Source organism: Oryctolagus cuniculus, chromosome 17 (assembly GCF_964237555.1).
Source record: "Oryctolagus cuniculus chromosome 17, mOryCun1.1, whole genome shotgun sequence".
NCBI lineage: Eukaryota > Metazoa > Chordata > Mammalia > Lagomorpha > Leporidae > Oryctolagus > Oryctolagus cuniculus.
In genome coordinates, this window is record NC_091448.1 from 27,907,760 (window position 1) to 27,924,980 (window position 17,221).

The following is a 17,221-nucleotide window of genomic DNA, read 5'->3' on the forward strand; positions in this document are numbered from 1 at the left end:
TGATCACAGGCTTTCTTCCTTATGTTCATAGGTCTCTAGAGAAAGCCCCACCTGCAGGCCAGAGTACAGGGAGCAGAAGCAGGCTAAACATAGGATGGTGACAAGAGTCCAGCCCATGGAGGCATTTGCTTCTCCTCCTTTGCATATTCATCCTAAAGTATTCTCTCCTGTGCTGGAACCATGGAAGGCCCTACCAGTGAACTAAAGATCAACTATGGTTGGAGTATTAGAGGTTCTCAGTGTGTGCCGGGGACCAGGGAGAAACAAATCAAACCAAGGAGACTTCAGAGCCACATAGCTGATACAAAGACAAAAAAATAAGAAAGGCAATTCGGCAGAGGAATGAAATACAACCACATATCCCACGCCTTAAACAAACTCTGATTCCTTAATTGGAGACTGAGGTTGATGAGCTTGCCTCTTTATCCTCCACTCCTATACTTTGAAGGGTAAATTTTTTTTTTTTTTTTTTGACAGGCGGAGTGAACAGTGACAGAGAGAAAGGTCTTCCTTTGCCGTTGGTTCACCCTCCAATGGCCACTGCGGCCGGCGTACTGCGCTGATCCAAAGGCAGGAGCCAGGTGCTTCTCCTGGTCTCCCAGGCGGGTGCATCCTCCACTGCCTTCCTGGGCCACAGCAGAGAGCTGGCTTGGAGGAGGAGCAACCAGGACAGAAGACCTGAAGGGTACATTTTTAACCCTTTCACTCCATGTAGAGGCCTATCGTGGAAACAGGCATAACTATGTAGGAAACCACAGCAGTTCCCAATGTTAAGCAACTGAGTCCTTTTTTTAAAACAAGAACAGTCAAGAATAAGCAGACATTTAAGGAAAAATCAAAAGTATCAAAGAGAAAAGCCAGAATTAACAGAGAGCTAGCATGGAAGACAAAAGAAAACTGAAAATATCTAATTAATGTTCTTATAGAAATTCAGGAATATGTTTGTGTAACAAGAAAATGCTCACAGGAATAAATAGAAAAATAAGAACAATTTTCAGAAATTAAAATCTGTTTGCTGAATTTAAAAATTTAATAGTGGGTTTGAAATTGTCACATCATGAGTTAAGCCACCACCCATGATGCCAGCATCTCACATGGGTACTGGTTCAAGTCACAGCCACTCCTTTTCTGATCCAGCTCCCAAATCATGAACCTGGGAAGGCAGTGGAGGGTGGCCCAAGTGCTTGGGCCCCTGCATTCATGGGGGAGACCCCAAGGAAGGACCTGGCTCCTAGTCTGTGTCCAGCCCAGCTCTTCCCATTGTGGCCACTTGGGGAGTGAATCAGAGAACAGAAGACCTCTCAGTCTCTGTCTTTCCCTCTAACTCTGCCTTTCAAATAAATTATAAGTAAACTTAAATTTTAAAAAGTTAATAGAAACCATATAGAAAGGAATGGATGTTACTGAAAAGCAAAGTAGAAATATTAAAATTAAGTAAGGAGAATCTCCTATGGACTTAATATGAAAAGACAGAGATAGAAACTATGAGAGCAAGGAAAGGATATAGAAATTGCAGAGGAAAGAAAGGCTTAGAAGGTAGACCTACATGTGCTAAAAAGCCCATTCAGAATGAGAAAGCAGAGAGAACAGATGGGAGAAGATAATAAAAAAATAGAAAAAAATTCTATAAGGTAAGAAATTTTTGAATTAGTGAGAGGTATGTGGGAACTCTTTGCATTACTATCTCAAAATTTTTGTTTTGGAAAAGTTAAAATTTTCTGAAACAAAATGTTAAGAAGACTTAGTGAGCTGTTTATTTTTGTCAAGCATTATTCTTAGCATTTATAGGTTAGTGAATGAAGCAGATGAAAAAAGGTTCTGCCCTTTTGGAAGTTGCATTTTAGCCTTCTGAGCACACACAATGAAAAAAAAAAAAAAAGCCAATAGGCAGAAACCATTGTGAGCATCTAAGACAGAATCCCCAAGGCCAGTAAGAGCCTGGGCTGGTGGCATTTATTTAGAAGAGCACAGGTTTCTTATCCAGGGCACTATTTGCAAGCTGCAGTAGAGCAGTGTCTACAAAAGCCTGAACGAAGAGAATTCTGAAACTAGAGTTCTGTTACCAGCTGAACTATCATTCAAGTGTGAGGACAAAACAAAGATCTTTTATTGGACACCAGAGGACCCTGAAAATTGATCACTCACAAAGCCTTCCCATAAAAGAACAAAAAGGCAAAACTTAAATGTGGGATTCAGGAAATTATCAAGAGGATACAATACATAAGAAAGAATAGAAATAACCCAAGATATGAAGAAAATCAAAAAAGGCAGTGTAATATCTGCCTAGCTTAGAAAATCATCAGTTTACATTAGAAAACAATGTGAGAGAGCTCTAAGAAGAATGTCTTCAAGAAAAAGTAGCTGTTGTAATACGAAACAGATTACTAAAATCAGGAGTCAAAATACACTGTGATACTGATACATTATGGTATGAGATTATAAAAACCATAATAATCCATTACTGTTATAGTTTCCTACTGACGAGATGAAGACATTTTTTTCCCAATTAACCATAGAAAAGGTCATATTTTATCAAAAACTGAAATTGGACATGACCCCCTAAAATCTATACCAAAATGGGGCCCCTTAAAGTTCCCTAGAAATGCTATCTGGGGTGCCACATGTGCTACTGGAATTTGGGGTGCCTTATAATTTCACCACGGGCTTATTACTAAATCCCCAATATTAATAAGCCCGAGAGGGTTCTTGCCTAATATTTAGAGAAGAATTCTAAATATCAGCACGGATAAACGAGGCAGCATGGTACATTTTAATCTTTTATTTAGTGAGAAAGATGCATAGGAGAGTGAGAGCTTTATTTAAGAGAGAGAGGTGAATAGGGGTTCATACCCAGCACCAGGATCCAGCCATGTGGATGAGCATCTAGGCCAGGAAGCCTAGAGCACATGGCCCAAAGGCCATGCGCCCTGGAGATACAGGGCTACAGCAAGCCCATCTCCTGGCAAGAGTCCAGGGAAGAAGAGAGGGCTGGGCCACACCGTGTCCAGCTTTTAACCCACTCCCAAAGGGGAGTGGTTAATTAAGCTAATTGGCTGGTGGGCACCCAGGTGTGGCCAAGTAGGGAGATGAGGTCACACAGGGGCGTGGTGAAGGCACGGTCTTCTAGTTCACAAATCTAATCAATTTTAGCCTGTATGCCTGCCTGCTTCAGCACAGCAAATACAAGAAAGGCATAGTCTAAATATGAAACACTTGAAAATGCACGACTCTCAGGCCGGCGCCGCGGCTCACTAGGCTAATCCTCCGCCTAGCGGCGCCGGCACACCAGGTTCTAGTCCTGGGCGGGGCACCGGATTCTGTCCCGGTTGCCCCTCTTCCAGGCCAGCTCTCTGCTGTGGCCAGGGAGTGCAGTGGAGGATGGCCCAAGTGCTTGGGCCCTGCACCCCATGGGAGACCAGGATAAGTACCTGGCTCCTGCCATTGGATCACCGCGGTGTGCAGGCCGCAGCGTGCTGGCCGCGGCGGCCATTAGAGGGTGAACCAACGGCAAAGGAAGACCTTTCTCTCTGTCTCTCTCTCTCTCACTGTCCACTCTGCCTGTTAAAAATAATAATTAAAAAAAAAAGAAAATGCATGACTCTCAGCAGTTGATGCAGTGTTAGAAAGATTATTCTGAGCAAAAAACCCAGTCACATATCCAGGAGTGAGGCAAATAGTCTGAGATAAAATGAAACAGAGTTAATTGATACTAGCTATATCCTTTGAAGTTCAGGTGCTCAGATGGGGAGGCACAACTGTCTAAATGCTTAGAATTGCAGGAGGTTGTAATTGCAAAGAGGCTGGAGCTACTGCTGGGGATTTTGTAGCTGCTCACATAAATCAAATGACCACCAAAGCTCTAAGAAGAACTGAGAAAGCAGGGAGAGCATTGGGAACATCTTTTAGGAGGCGACATGATGAACAGGCACAAGAGGTTACTAAATCTAGAAACTGAACATCTAGAAAACTGCAATCTTCCACAAAGGAAGAGGAAGTATTTGAAAGTTTTTGGTGATTGGAGTTGGGTCTAACAATCACAGATTTGGTCCTTAGTATGAACTACTTTCCCATGTCTGTTTAGTGAAGAGAAAAGACAGCTTGCCATATAATGTAGAGTAGGATTGTAAAAATCATCACAGGATCCATTTATAAGAAGGTATGGTGTAGGTTGTTGGGGACAAAGGACACCCTTTATCCTCGTCCTCAGGGTTACACTGGGACTTTGAAATTCAGGCTGAGATGGCAAAGAGTTGGCTTGCGTATGGTGTCAAATTTTCCAAGAACATTCTATGTGGGATGTTTGCTGAACAAAATCTTTACTATATAGTTTATCTTTTCAGGAATGTATGTTACATTCCAGAAAAGTCCACAGGCACCTCTCTGTCACAATTTTGCAGGAAAAAGCAGCAGGACTCCAGTTGGGGGTTATGATTCATGTTGTCTTTGATTATCTTCCACCTGACACAAAGGCATAACCAGAGGTTATGCATCCTGCTGTGCATTCTGTAAACAATCCCATTACCACACAACAACAGGTGAACACCACATTTGCAATAAGAAGCTCCTTTTCAATAAAGCTGTAAAGTGGCTTATGAAGACAACCAGGGCTCATCTTTTGAATAGGCTTTGTCAGCAGGAGGGACAAGGGGAGTCTTATCTCCTGGGAAGCCAGAGGGTTAGGAGGCCAACACCATTCATGTTAACCCATTAGTTTGTTTCATGCCCAGAAGACAGTCATGCCTTTCCCTTTTGGATTTCCACCCCTTGAATGAGTTTTCAGTGAATGGAAACTGACTGTGCCTAAGGTATATCTAAAATATTGAACTTCAAGAGCAGATCATTTTATAACACACTGTGCTCTTAAAAAATGCAACTATTTCAAGTAATAATCACACAATAATCAAACAGTAATAGTCATTTTTTTTTCATCTTTAGTTTTAGGACAAGCATTGAATAAAAAGAAATGTAGAAGTTAAAAGTACTATTCAAATTTACCATGCAAGAGCTGAAAACTGCACTTGACCATCTAAAGCATTATACCTTACAATTTGCACTCCTATTTGTTCTGTGAAACACTGAGGAGAAGTCCCAAATCGTCATACAGAATGACATAATTGAATTCAAGTTATGTTTCTCTGTGTTTACAATTGTACACTAATGTTCCTTGGTTTGAATGAAAAATTTAACTTCAAGAATGTGGAAAATGTAAGGGTAGTAGATAGGAACTTTCCTACTGTGAACTCCACCCATCTGGAACCTGTAGAAATATACTCTTGGAACAAACACATGCAGCTCAGCCCATGCCTACTGGGGGCTAACTGGACATCTCAGTATTCTCCCAATTAACTTAAACTTTAGATAGCATAATTAACAAAAACGTACTAATTTAAAGAGCACACATATGGCATTAAAACTTGATAGTAAGTACAGCAATTGTTTAGAGATGAAGCCAATGGAAGAATTATGGAGGAAGAAGTATTTGTATTACTGACACTTTAAAAATTTGAGTACACAGGGATAATAAAAACCAGATTAAATCTTCAGTGTTTTTTATTGTTATTGAATTCCCTTCAGACAATACACCTGTTCACAATCAGCATGGCCCACTCTCACTGTACCTCTGCTGGTCAATCCTTACTGGACAGGTCTGGAAGCTCAAGGCGTGCTGTCCCAGTGGTGGATTAGCTGGGGGTACCTGTGTTCATTTCCCAGAGATTCACACGTGACACCAAGGAATTCATCTGCCTCTGAGGATGACTGGCACAAAAGCCCATCCAATACGAGTGCTCCATACTTGATGGCTGCAAACTGACCCAGTCAATCCTCTCAATGCATGCCCATACACACGTGTCCCCAAGGTGCATCTTAATGCACATGTGCTAAGCTGATACTCCTGGAGGGTCTTGGGATGCAGCAAGTTAAGCTGCTGATGGGGACACCCACATCCCATATCAGATTGTCTTGTTTACATCTAGCTACTCTGCATTTCCCTTTATTGTTCTGCTAATGCACCTGGCTGGAGCAGAAGACAGCCCACCCATGAAGGGGATGCATATGCATTTTCTGGTCCCTGGTTTCTACCTACTTCAGCCCTACTGGCTACATGCATTTGGGGAGTGAATGAGCAAGTGAAAAATCTGTCATTCTAACTTCCAGGTAGTTAGAAAACAAGAGTATTTTAGGAACTCAGAGTAGGAATAAACCTGAGTAGAACCCCTCTTCACAGCTTTAAATAGCCTAATGTGCAATTATAGCAGTAACAAGAGTTAATACTTTTGTGTACTTCCATGGTCTTTAAGGTACAGCTAGGTCTAATATAAAATTTTGAAAAAAATTATTTGACAGGCAGAGTGATAGAGAAGGGGTGAGAGAGAGAGAGAGAGAATCTTCCATTTACTGGTTCACTCTTCAAATGGCTACAAGGGTGGGACCAGTTTAGATGGAAGCCAGGAGCCTAGAACTCCATCCGGGTCTCCCATGTGGATGGCAGTGGCACGGGTCCTTAGTACATCTTCCACTGCCTTCTCAGGTGCATTAGCTGTTTTTCTCACGCAAGTGCAGGGGATCAAGGACTTGGACTATCTTCTACTGCTTTTCCAGGCCATAGCAGAGAGCTGGGTCAGAAGTAGAGCAGCTGGGACTTGAACCGTCACCCATATGGGATGCTGGCACTGCAGGCAGTGGCTTTACCCGCTACGCCACAATGTTGGCCTCCTGATAGACTATAAAATTTTACTTTGACAACAATATTTGAACACATCTTATTGTTCTTACTTCACACATGAGTAAGCCGAAGCTTTGTGATGACAGGAAATTTCCAAGCATTGAGGAGTTGGTACATGATGGAGTGAGACTCAAAGCACAACCTTCTGAGTACAGTTTGCTTTCTATCACCCAGCTCTGGAGTGTGCTAATAATAGAGGCTGTCATTTATGAGATAAGTAGGAGTGCTTACTGACTGCAAGAAGTTTACAATATGTCATTTAGTAATTCAGATTCCATTGTATTTAATGAAGTTTGAAGGCGATAAGTAGCACTCTGACCTCAGAATCAACCCTTGAGGCATTTTGGTTTGGCTAAAAAGCCCAGGGGAGCATTTCAGGCATGGAAAGCCAAGAAACTGTGGAAAAAAAAAATAGGAGTGTGAATGGGAGGGTGGGTACCCTGGGAAGAATTACTATGTTCCTAAAGTTGTATTTATGAAATGTAAGCAAATTAAAAAAAAACTTTAAAAAATGGAAAAGTGATGCTCTTTTCCATCCTGTCTACCCGTTAGATGTCTGCACAACTTTTAGGTCCTTTTCTAGAGAAATCTTTATCTGAGATGACTTCTCTGACACCAAAAGGAGAGTAGTTGTTTCCTCCTTCATGCAACAAGTGGATCTTACCACACCCATGTCATGTTTGTTAAGTGGCTACACTGTAAATCCTGATTTGTGTGTCTGTCTCTAAACTCTTGAGCTCATCAGATCAGGAAATGCAGTTCATTCTTATTTGTATCTCCAGAGTCTAGCTAGATGTCTGGCATGTATCACACTGAGAGTAAATTTTAAGCACCGATTCCGACTTCAGGGAAAAACAACTGAAAGCATTTATAATTGAGGGTGAGTCAGTGTAATATCACCCTCCCATACTGAGAATATATTTGTTAGAAGTATGAACTTTTTTCTTTCTAGAGAAGAGAGATCAGAAATCTAGAAAGAGACACATGCACTATTGACTCTACTTCCAATCATGTATATTGAAAACATAAAATTGCCTTGCAAATGAAATCAATATTCTATTTCTAAATACTCTATTTCCAAGCCAATCTTACATCAGCAAATTTTCAGAGAACATTGGAGTAAGAAAGAATCATTGAAAACCATGCAGCTCCACATCTTAATTTTATATGTGAGGAAGACATGATCCTGAGACATTAGTGACTTGCCTAAGACTCCATGTTGGGTTCATGAAACAGCCACACCAGTGGGCACTTTCCAATACTCCTTGCTGCCTCCATGATCTAAAGAAGGAAGATTGAACCACAAAACTTAAGTCCAGGGGGCTGAGTACTAGTGTACTCACCCTCTTCTTATGAAAACTCAGTAATTAAACAATAACTTACACAGTAAGGGCTATGTCTTTAACAATGCCTTTACCCAAACACTGTGCCATGGGCATTTTCTCCCTGAGAGGTCTAAACAAAGCTCCTCCCTCAAAGAGTTCACATACAATTCTGTAGCGAAGAAACTGATGACATTTTTGTGAGATTCCCAAAAGGGCTTTGGCATATGGTATAGTTTGAGGAATCCTGGCTGTCAGTGCAAATCATATTATGCACCTTGTCCCACCCACCTCACTGCTTCCTTCCTACACGCATGGGCTAGAAAACAGCTCCACTGGCTAACAAGTTTCCCCAAACTGAGTCTTGAGAGTTATGTACAAAATTCCTCCCTCTCCCATTCCCTGTACATTTGTTAAATTTGAGAAAATTAGCTGCAACACCCAAGGAATATGGAGACACTGTTTATATAAATAAAAGCAATATCCAATCCAAAGAATAGTATTTCCTACCTCAAAGCTCCTCATCTGTCTCTGTGCATTTTGGCCTTCGTTCTGTTGTGCCCACATCTGCCTCTGAGTCTTAGACTCATTCTGCTGCCTGGAATGGTTCTCTAAGTCTACCCTTCGCTGGTCACAACTCTCCCAATCTCTAGTCTTGGATTCCTGGAAGACCAGCCCTAATTGTTACAGACTATCCCTGCTGGAATCTCCTGAACTCTGAGTACTATCCCTTTGTAGGAAAAGTGCATACTGCAGTTTGTACCGAAATGTTTATTATTACTGTTATTTGTTATTATGACTTTGTACCTCATTTCAAAGGCAAAGCAACAGCTATGTCTAGTCAGGCCTCCGTTTTGTCTTTTTCTTTATTAAGTTATTAAGAGGCAAAGATTCCTGTATGTTCTGATCAAAGTTGATTTAGCAAGCATTGAGCTCCTGCTGCCTGCAAAGTCTGGGTTACATCCTGGAAGGGCAGATGGTGAGAGGACAGGCAGTCTGTGTCCCTAGAAGCTGGACTCTCCTTACCCTCCGTGGAGTATTCTCTGCTCTGATCTCAGCTCCTATCACCTTCAACTCTAATTTGAATTCTGGAAGAGCTTCAATCCCTTCCTAGTCTCTTCAGTGCCTTAAGGTAAAATCCAGGCTCCCAGCTGATAGAGGGCCCTGAATCTGGACCCCGTTTCTTTCTTTAGCTTTGAATCCTCCCTGAACTCTTCTTGTTCAATGACCCAATCTCTGCAGGCCTCCAGGCTTTTGCTCATCTTGTTTCCCTTCCAGAAAAACCATTTCTTTGCTTTTTCCAGTAGTAGAATTTGCCTAGCTCTTTGAGAATCAATCTATACATTGCTTTTCCTGGGAGGTGCTTCCTCTTTTAGACTGGGAAGCCTCCAAAACCCTCTCTAGCAATCCTGGTAAGGTGGTAGACACTTACCCACCTCTCTCAGCTCCTTGAGGCCACAGTGGAGGTCCTTCAGGTCTTTATCCACACAGGACCAAGTATGGTCATACTAGTACAGGGGTCTAGAGACAGCTTTCTAGACGAGTGAGCCCAAGAGCTCAGGGTCAATGACCTGGAATTGATCCTGTAGAGGCAGTAGAATCAAAGAGATGCTTTTTAGCTACTCTAGGGCTCCAGAAAGTTGGAAAATATACATAGCCAAAGATCATGAGTTACTTATGTTAAGGTGGAAGCAAACACCAAGATTCTGGTGTCCCAGTCTGAAAAGATAGAAACATTCTTTCAAACATGACCATAGGGAGCAGGCACTAGGGGTACGGGCTTGTGTATCTTTAGTACCTGTCTCTCCTAGGAGAGTGCAAGCCCCAAGGGCTCATATGTCACCTCTTTTGGCAAACCAAATTCCTAGCATGGGGACTTCTCTAGGAAGAATGCCCAATTTTCCTGATGTTTTGGATAAATTTAATATGAATAGATAGTGTTTGGCACAAATTTTCCTGAGACGTGCTAAATATGTGTATGTACTTATGCTAAACTATAAATGTGTTATGTACATGTGTTTTATATATATATATATATATACTTTAAAAAATATAGGACATATAAACTCCAAATGTTACTCAAGAAATCCATGCCAACCCTTCAATCACATGATTAATCTGCTATTTTTGGTTTTATAGTTTTAGTTTAGATGCATTCCATCTCCTGCTTGGATAATCAAAAAATACTTCATTGATTCTTCTGTCTCACATATTCTCCTTGGAATACAGTACATTTCCACCACTGTAGACATAGCTGGCTCTATGCAACACACATTTATAATACAAATGTCTTACAATTCCTCTATCTCTAAAGGGATTGTGTCTCAACTATTGAACACAGAGAATAAAGAGTTGCATACTCTGGTCCCTCCCAACCTTGCCGGCCTCCTTGTTCATTATACTCTACCCTGTGCTCCTCTCATTAGGCACTCAGAAGTATCTCTATCCCACAAAGCCACTGTGCACGGTCGCCTCCTTTGCCTGTTCCATTGATATTCCTCATGTGCTCTCCCTGCTCCATTTTGAGTGATCCTTAACACTGCCAAGATCCAGTTCTAGCTTCCTACATTCTTTCAGCCCAGCACTGAGACACCGGCTTCTGGAAAAATGCTTTGGGCTGCAGGTAACAGAAAGGCTTACTCAAAGTGGCTCCAACAAGAGACTTGTTATTTCCCTTAACAAAATCAGTGATGAGGTGGTTCTTTGGTTACGCTCTCAAATGGCCCATCTAAAGTAGGGACTGTTTCCAACTTTCCATTCAACCCTCTTTAGAGTAGCTTTTGTCCTCAAGTTACTCTTCAGACTTCCTTCTGTATACCATGGATAGAACTGCCTATCACATGGACAAATTCACATTAGTGTATTAGTAAGAGTCTTCCAAGAAATGGAACCAACAAAGTGGAGGAACTCAGAAAAATTCAGTGTAAGGAATTGGCACCCATAATTGCAGAAGATGTCAAATTCAAAATCTACAGTACAGGGGGCAGAGTGGAAGTCTAGGGAGGAGTTGATATTGTACCTTAAACCAAAGGCTCCTAGAAGCAGAATTCCCCCTTCCTCAGACTGCATTCTTTTTCTCCCGAAGCCTTCAACTGATTGGATGAGGTGCACACACATACTACCAAAAGTCATCTGCTTTACTCAAATCTGCTGACATAAGTGCTAATCTCATCTTAAAAATATCTCCAAAATGGGGACCAGCACTGTGGTTTAGCAGGTAAAGCCTCTGCCTATGGTGCTGGCATGCCATAGGGGTGCTGGTTCGAGTCCCAGCTGCTCCACTTCCAATTCAGCTTTCTGTTGCAGCCTGGGGAAGCAGTAGAAGATGGCCCAAATGCTTGGGCTACTGTACCCAAGGGAGACCCAGAAGAAGTCCTGGATCCTGGCTTCAGGTATGCCCAGCTCCAACTGTTGTGGCCATTTAGGGAGTGAACCAGTGTATGGAAGAGCTCTCTTTCTCCCTCTCTTTTACTCTTTCCCTCTCTCCCCGCCCCCCCCCCCCGCTTCTCTGTAACTCTGCCTTTCAAATAATAAATAAATCTTTAAAAATTATCTTCACAGCATAATCCAGATGTGTTTGGCCAAATGTCTAGATACCATGGCCCAGTAAAATTGACATAAAATTGGTCACCGTGTCTAAAACCAATCCCTAGCAAGAAAGACTGGAATCATCATGATTGGTGTAAATATTACCAAGAGTAACATCCCAGATCTGGGAACGGGCTCCTTTCCTGAGCTCATGGCTATGTGGAGGGTGAACATGTCAACAAAATCTGGACTTTGCCAAGGCAGACCTTGGCTGTGAATCGGGTCAGATGAAATATGAAGTTGAGTAGGTAAACAAGGCCTGTGAAACCCTGGCAGGCAGAATAATATACGGTATGTAACTGCCTCCTTCATCTGTTCTATTTAGCACATTGAAGCTCTTTGTGACCCTGAGTCATGATGTGTCTTCCCCCTTAGACTGTGTTTTGCCCTTGAGCAATACTTATGTATCAGCTACGTCTTTACTAATAGGCTCAAATATGGAGCTCTGCACTGGTTGTGTGAACTGACCAAAGTTGGATATTCTGATAGCAAATTAACAAAGTAACTGACATTGCTATAGGGTTCATATACAGGGTACATCAGAAAGTTTATGCACATTATGAAAAAATTATGCAAAACTTCTAAAACTTTTTGCACCAAAATAAACACATCTTCTCAATCCCACCTTTTTCCACAAACTTTGGAAGTACTTTCCTATTTCCACTCACTACAAGCTTTGAAGTCATCAACTCACAACTGTTATGACCACTGACCATTATTTCTAGACACTTTAGTAAAAAACTTGATACAATAAAGCTTATTCAAGTAGTTTAGTGCTCTCCTGTTTCACATATCCATAACCAGAAATCTATCTCATAGCAAACTGAAGAACATTATTAACCTTATTTACAAGTAATGATAATGAAGCGGAAAGGTTTCTTTGCCCCAAGCACCAGCTCAGATAATGTAGATCATCTGAAGTCTGTCAGATGTGAAAGCTTCGGGTTCAATTGTTTAATTCACAAATTCTCATGACCCTTCTACTTTTCACCAGTTAGAGTTCCCCAAAGTTTAGGGGGTAAAATCATCAGATCCCATTCCTCCTCACAAGAAAGCCCAAAGGGTTGAGGACTGTTAAATTCAGAGGATGATGAAGCCATTTCTCAGTTGCCCACTGCGTAGAGACCTGGACCTCAGAAGTTTATGGAATATTCTCTTAGCAGTCTCCATGTTTCAGGCATCAGAGACCTTCATTAGCATTACTGCACTTTCCAGTTTTTATTTTTTACCTCTTCTCAAGCAGACATGCATCACATACCTAATTCATTGGTAGAATAATATTCATAGAACAAGTGATACATACTTACTGATAAATCTCCAGACATCACAAAATAAGCACTTTGCCACCATTATATAATTTAATCCTCACAAAACTGCATGATGCTTATTTTATTTTTTTAAAAAGTTCATTTACTTTTGAAATTTGGAAGGCAGGCAGGCGCGCACACACACACACACACACACACACAGAGATCTTCCATCTGCTGGTTCATTCCCCTAATGCCCACAACAGCTGTGGCTGGGCTAGGCCAAAGCCAGGGGCCCAGAACTCAATTTAAGCCTCCCACATGAGTGGCAGGGACCCAAGTACTTGAGCCATCACTGTTGTCTCAGAGCGCATGTCAGCAGCAAACTGGACTCAGAAGCAGAGTTGGGACTCCAGGTACTCCAACATGGGATGTGGGCATCTTAACCTCTGCACCATGATGCCAATGTTACTGATCTGATTCTTTTCTCCACTTTTCAGGAGAAGAAATGAGGGGGCTGAAAGTGAGCAAGTAATTTGCTGAGAGTCCATCCAACAAGACACCATCGTCCCACACTCAAGGCCGGGTCTGTCTGACCTCACAGCCCATGCTTGAACATCTGCACCCTATGGCTTCCCACGTATCTCATTTGAAGATGGAACTAAGGGAACTCTTATCTCTTTTAAATCAATATATAAAGGAAAGATGAAAATTATTTTCTGCAGTCATCTTAGAAGTTAATAACCATCTGAATATCAGCCTTGAACACAGATCAGGATTAGAATGTATCAACAATAAGGAAACATCAAATAAAAGAGGGGGTTAAAAAGCAAAATCTTACAATGATCATATAGCGCTATCTATGGATGGGCATTTCAGTCATTACAGAAGACATTTGACAGGCTAATTTAACAGGCTTATTACAACCTGAAGGGAACCCCCTTTGTCTTTGTAGTTCTATAGTTCATAAGAATATAATTATAAATGTCTTTTCTGATATACTTTGAATATGAGAAGAAGATCTCCCAGATAAATTTATATATATTCTGTCTGTTGGAAAAAAGATGTCCTCAATCATTAGTATCAAATGCCATGTATCTATATCATTTAATATGAACATAGTTTGTGTCAATGTACTTTTGTAATATTATTAGAACCTGGTCATTTTGGGGTGAGTTTCAGTTCAGTTTCTGTGCCCACTGTTACTTTCTAAGGCTATTTGGCAGATAGCTAGTGTTCTCCTGGATTGATCAGTCTCCTTCCCCATGCCTGATCACCTCTTTATTGGAAAGCTCCAAGAGTAACTATCATTGGTCTACAATATAAGCGAGAAAAATGATCTCAGAGCAATTGCGTAGTTTGCCTAGCTTTGCACAGCTGATGCATGAACTCTTCACGACAGGAAGAGGAGACAGAGCTACCACAAAAGACCCAGGAGACATGGAGGCACTGTCCCCAACCCTAGAGATCTCAGAGGACATCCTTAGCCTCTGTAGTCAGTACTTGCGTAAGAATTAAATATTGGCTCCCCTTCAAGAACTTTCTTCCTTTTGCTCTCTTGAATCTAAGCAGATAAAACTACTTTGAAAAATCTTACTTGCCTTCCTTGCCATCCTTCCCTGTAGCTTTCTTGCTTTTTCTATGCCTCTCCCCACTTATATGTTGATACAGCCGGATGGAGACCACATGAGGATAAGAGTAGTGGGAGAAGACATGGCCTCTTCATGTTACTTCTAAACTAGCCACGGTATGTTTGTGGCTCTAATCTTATCTTTGATCCTCTGTCCTATCCCCACATGCTGGCAGCATAAACTTTTTCTTTTATTTTTAGCTGGTTCTTTGGCCCAATCAACTATGGAAGCTACTGAAGTCACACTGGTGACAACATGCATCCCAGTGAGCTTCATTGCCATGGTCAGTTTTTCCTATTTCTTTAATGTTGATAAATGGCCCTTTCTTACATAACCAAATGGCATCAGACAGAGCTTTAACTCTCAAACCACCATCTCCCTCTCCTACAGAGATTCCTATAAAGGGAAGGTCCTTGGGATTGTAGGCTCAGAATACGAAAACAAATATTGAGTCCTGGTTAAGTTGCCACTCAATAAACCCTCTCTTGAAGGACTATGTTGGTTTTTGTAATACATTCAGTCCATGTGCAAATGTGAAATTCTGGAAATAATATTATCTTCCATTCAAATTCTTTAAGCATAAAATAACGAGGACAAATGTCTATTTACCTGGAACAAAGCTTCCCTGGACCACTTCCTTGTATGCCCACCAGCCCTCATGGATTTTTGGTGAATTCTGTTGAGCTAAAGAGACAAAAGAAACAAAATGATTAAGACGATAGTCCACAAGTCTTATATATGGCCTGACCAAGCAAAAAGGTTGCATATGCATAAAATATCTTCCTTCTACCCAAAAGGCATGCTATACCACAACCTTTCCTCTCTTCCTTTTTCAAAGATATCATTAGTATATAAACATATTGTCACATATTTTTATAAAATGTATTAGATATTTAAAGAAACAGTAATTATGTATTTAAGACCTCTGCTGACAGTCCTCTTCTCGCTGAACCCCTATGCAGACACAGACACACACACACAGACACACACACACACACACACCCCAGTGGATCTGAACAGAGGCAGCAGACTCCACAGAGAAGCCACAAGAGCTCTCTTTGTGTATGGAACTCTTGTGTTTGGAGAGGCTAAATGTTTTCCAAAATAGCCAAGCAAAAACACCGAGTGATATAATCAGCCAGCTTTTCTCAGGTCCCAGGAAAACAGAAACAATAAGTAGCTGTTATGGGATGGATTTAAGATTCACTTTATTTGACAGAGGGAGATCAATTCCACCCTCCAGTTCAATCCCACAATACCCACTATGGCCAGGACCAAAGCTGGGATCTGGCAACTCAGTCTTGGTCTCCATGTTGGTGCCAAGAGGCCAATTACTTCACTCAACACCTGGTGCTCCGCAAGTCAGAATTAGCAGGCTTCTAGAGTTACAAGTGGAAGTTTGGCATGGAACAAAGCTACTCTGATGCAACTGCTAGGTCAAAAGCCATCCTGATGGGTCCTTTTGATATGATAGGAAGAAAGGGTACAGGACTCATGATCTTGGAAGATATCCTACAGATCTGTGAGATCACATTGTCATGACCTCAAAGTAATGCTTGAATTTATGACAGCTCACAGGTGAATCACAGCAATTCCATTATCCTACCAGTATGACCCAAAGTATAGACAATGCATCAACCTCTATTTAGCCCTTCATTAAACTACACTCATATTTCAGTTTTCAGTTACACCAGAAGGAAAATAATATATAGGTTTCACTTGTTTTTTGGCTAGTATATAGCAAATTTTAAATCTTCTCTTTAATTACTTTAACTCCTAACTTTCTTTCCAGCCCCTGTCCTCAGTGTCCTAGTCCAGAGATTCATCATTCTGTGTTAGAGAGAAGGAAAGAGAAAATAGGTTTGGAAACAAGGTGTCTTGCAGAGAGACGATTTGCAAAATCCCTTTAGCTTTTGAATGAACTTGTACTGGTCAGCACTCTGTGGCAGAGAAGATGCATTTTTTTCTCATGTAGCTTGTAGCTCTGCAGCTAAAGAAGAGTTTGCGACATAGGATGAGTAAAAGAGAAGCCTTCTTCTAGGACTGATGGAGGGATTGGGGAACTTTATAAGCAAATTGATGTGGGATGAAGAATCTATGAAGATTGGAGAGACACAACTTTTCAAGCTGTCTAGCACAAAAAGCTGGGACATGATGCCTCAAAGTACAGTACATTTCTTGGTACTCTGACTTCCCATGGGATGTAGAATTTCAGATACCTCTGCAGACCATAAGTAAGATCCTGAAGACAGCTGAGTTGAAAGCCAGTGCACCTGCTCTTAAGCAGCAGCCAAAGTGACCTCAAAGCAAATGTTGGACACGTTCTTTCCAACCACACAGCCAAGTGCAAGGTTGAGTAGAGACTCTGGAAACTTGTAGCATCATGTGAATATAGGACATTTGGCATTAGCAAGGAGGCCTTCACGCTTGAGCAAGCTGAGAAACCAGATCAAGAGTTACATGGCTGCAAATTGCACAAAGTTGGTGGAAATAGGACATTTCCCTAGGTTCTGATTCTCCTTCTGGACCTTGGCACTGCATGATTCACCTCCCCTACTCCTTCCCAACTCACTGGAGGGTCATCAAGGATAAGATGGGAGTCCCAAAGCACAGAAATCCATGAGAACAGGTATTACCCAATGCACTCACACCTAATGTCATTCCTAAAATGAATAATTGGCAGTGCACATTATGCTCCAGTGAAATAAA

General features: G+C 41.4%; 1 protein-coding gene across 1 annotated transcript in view; it reads right to left on the reverse strand.

Annotated features, from left to right (window-relative positions):
• CA10 (carbonic anhydrase 10) overlaps positions 1-17,221 on the reverse strand; it is a 584,651-nt gene that overhangs the window by 465,935 nt on the left and 101,495 nt on the right. Inside the window, exon 2 of the mRNA XM_017349134.3 lies at positions 15,122-15,196. Coding sequence (XP_017204623.1) covers positions 15,122-15,196 — 75 coding nt within the window. The remainder of the gene's footprint in view (positions 1-15,121; positions 15,197-17,221) is intronic.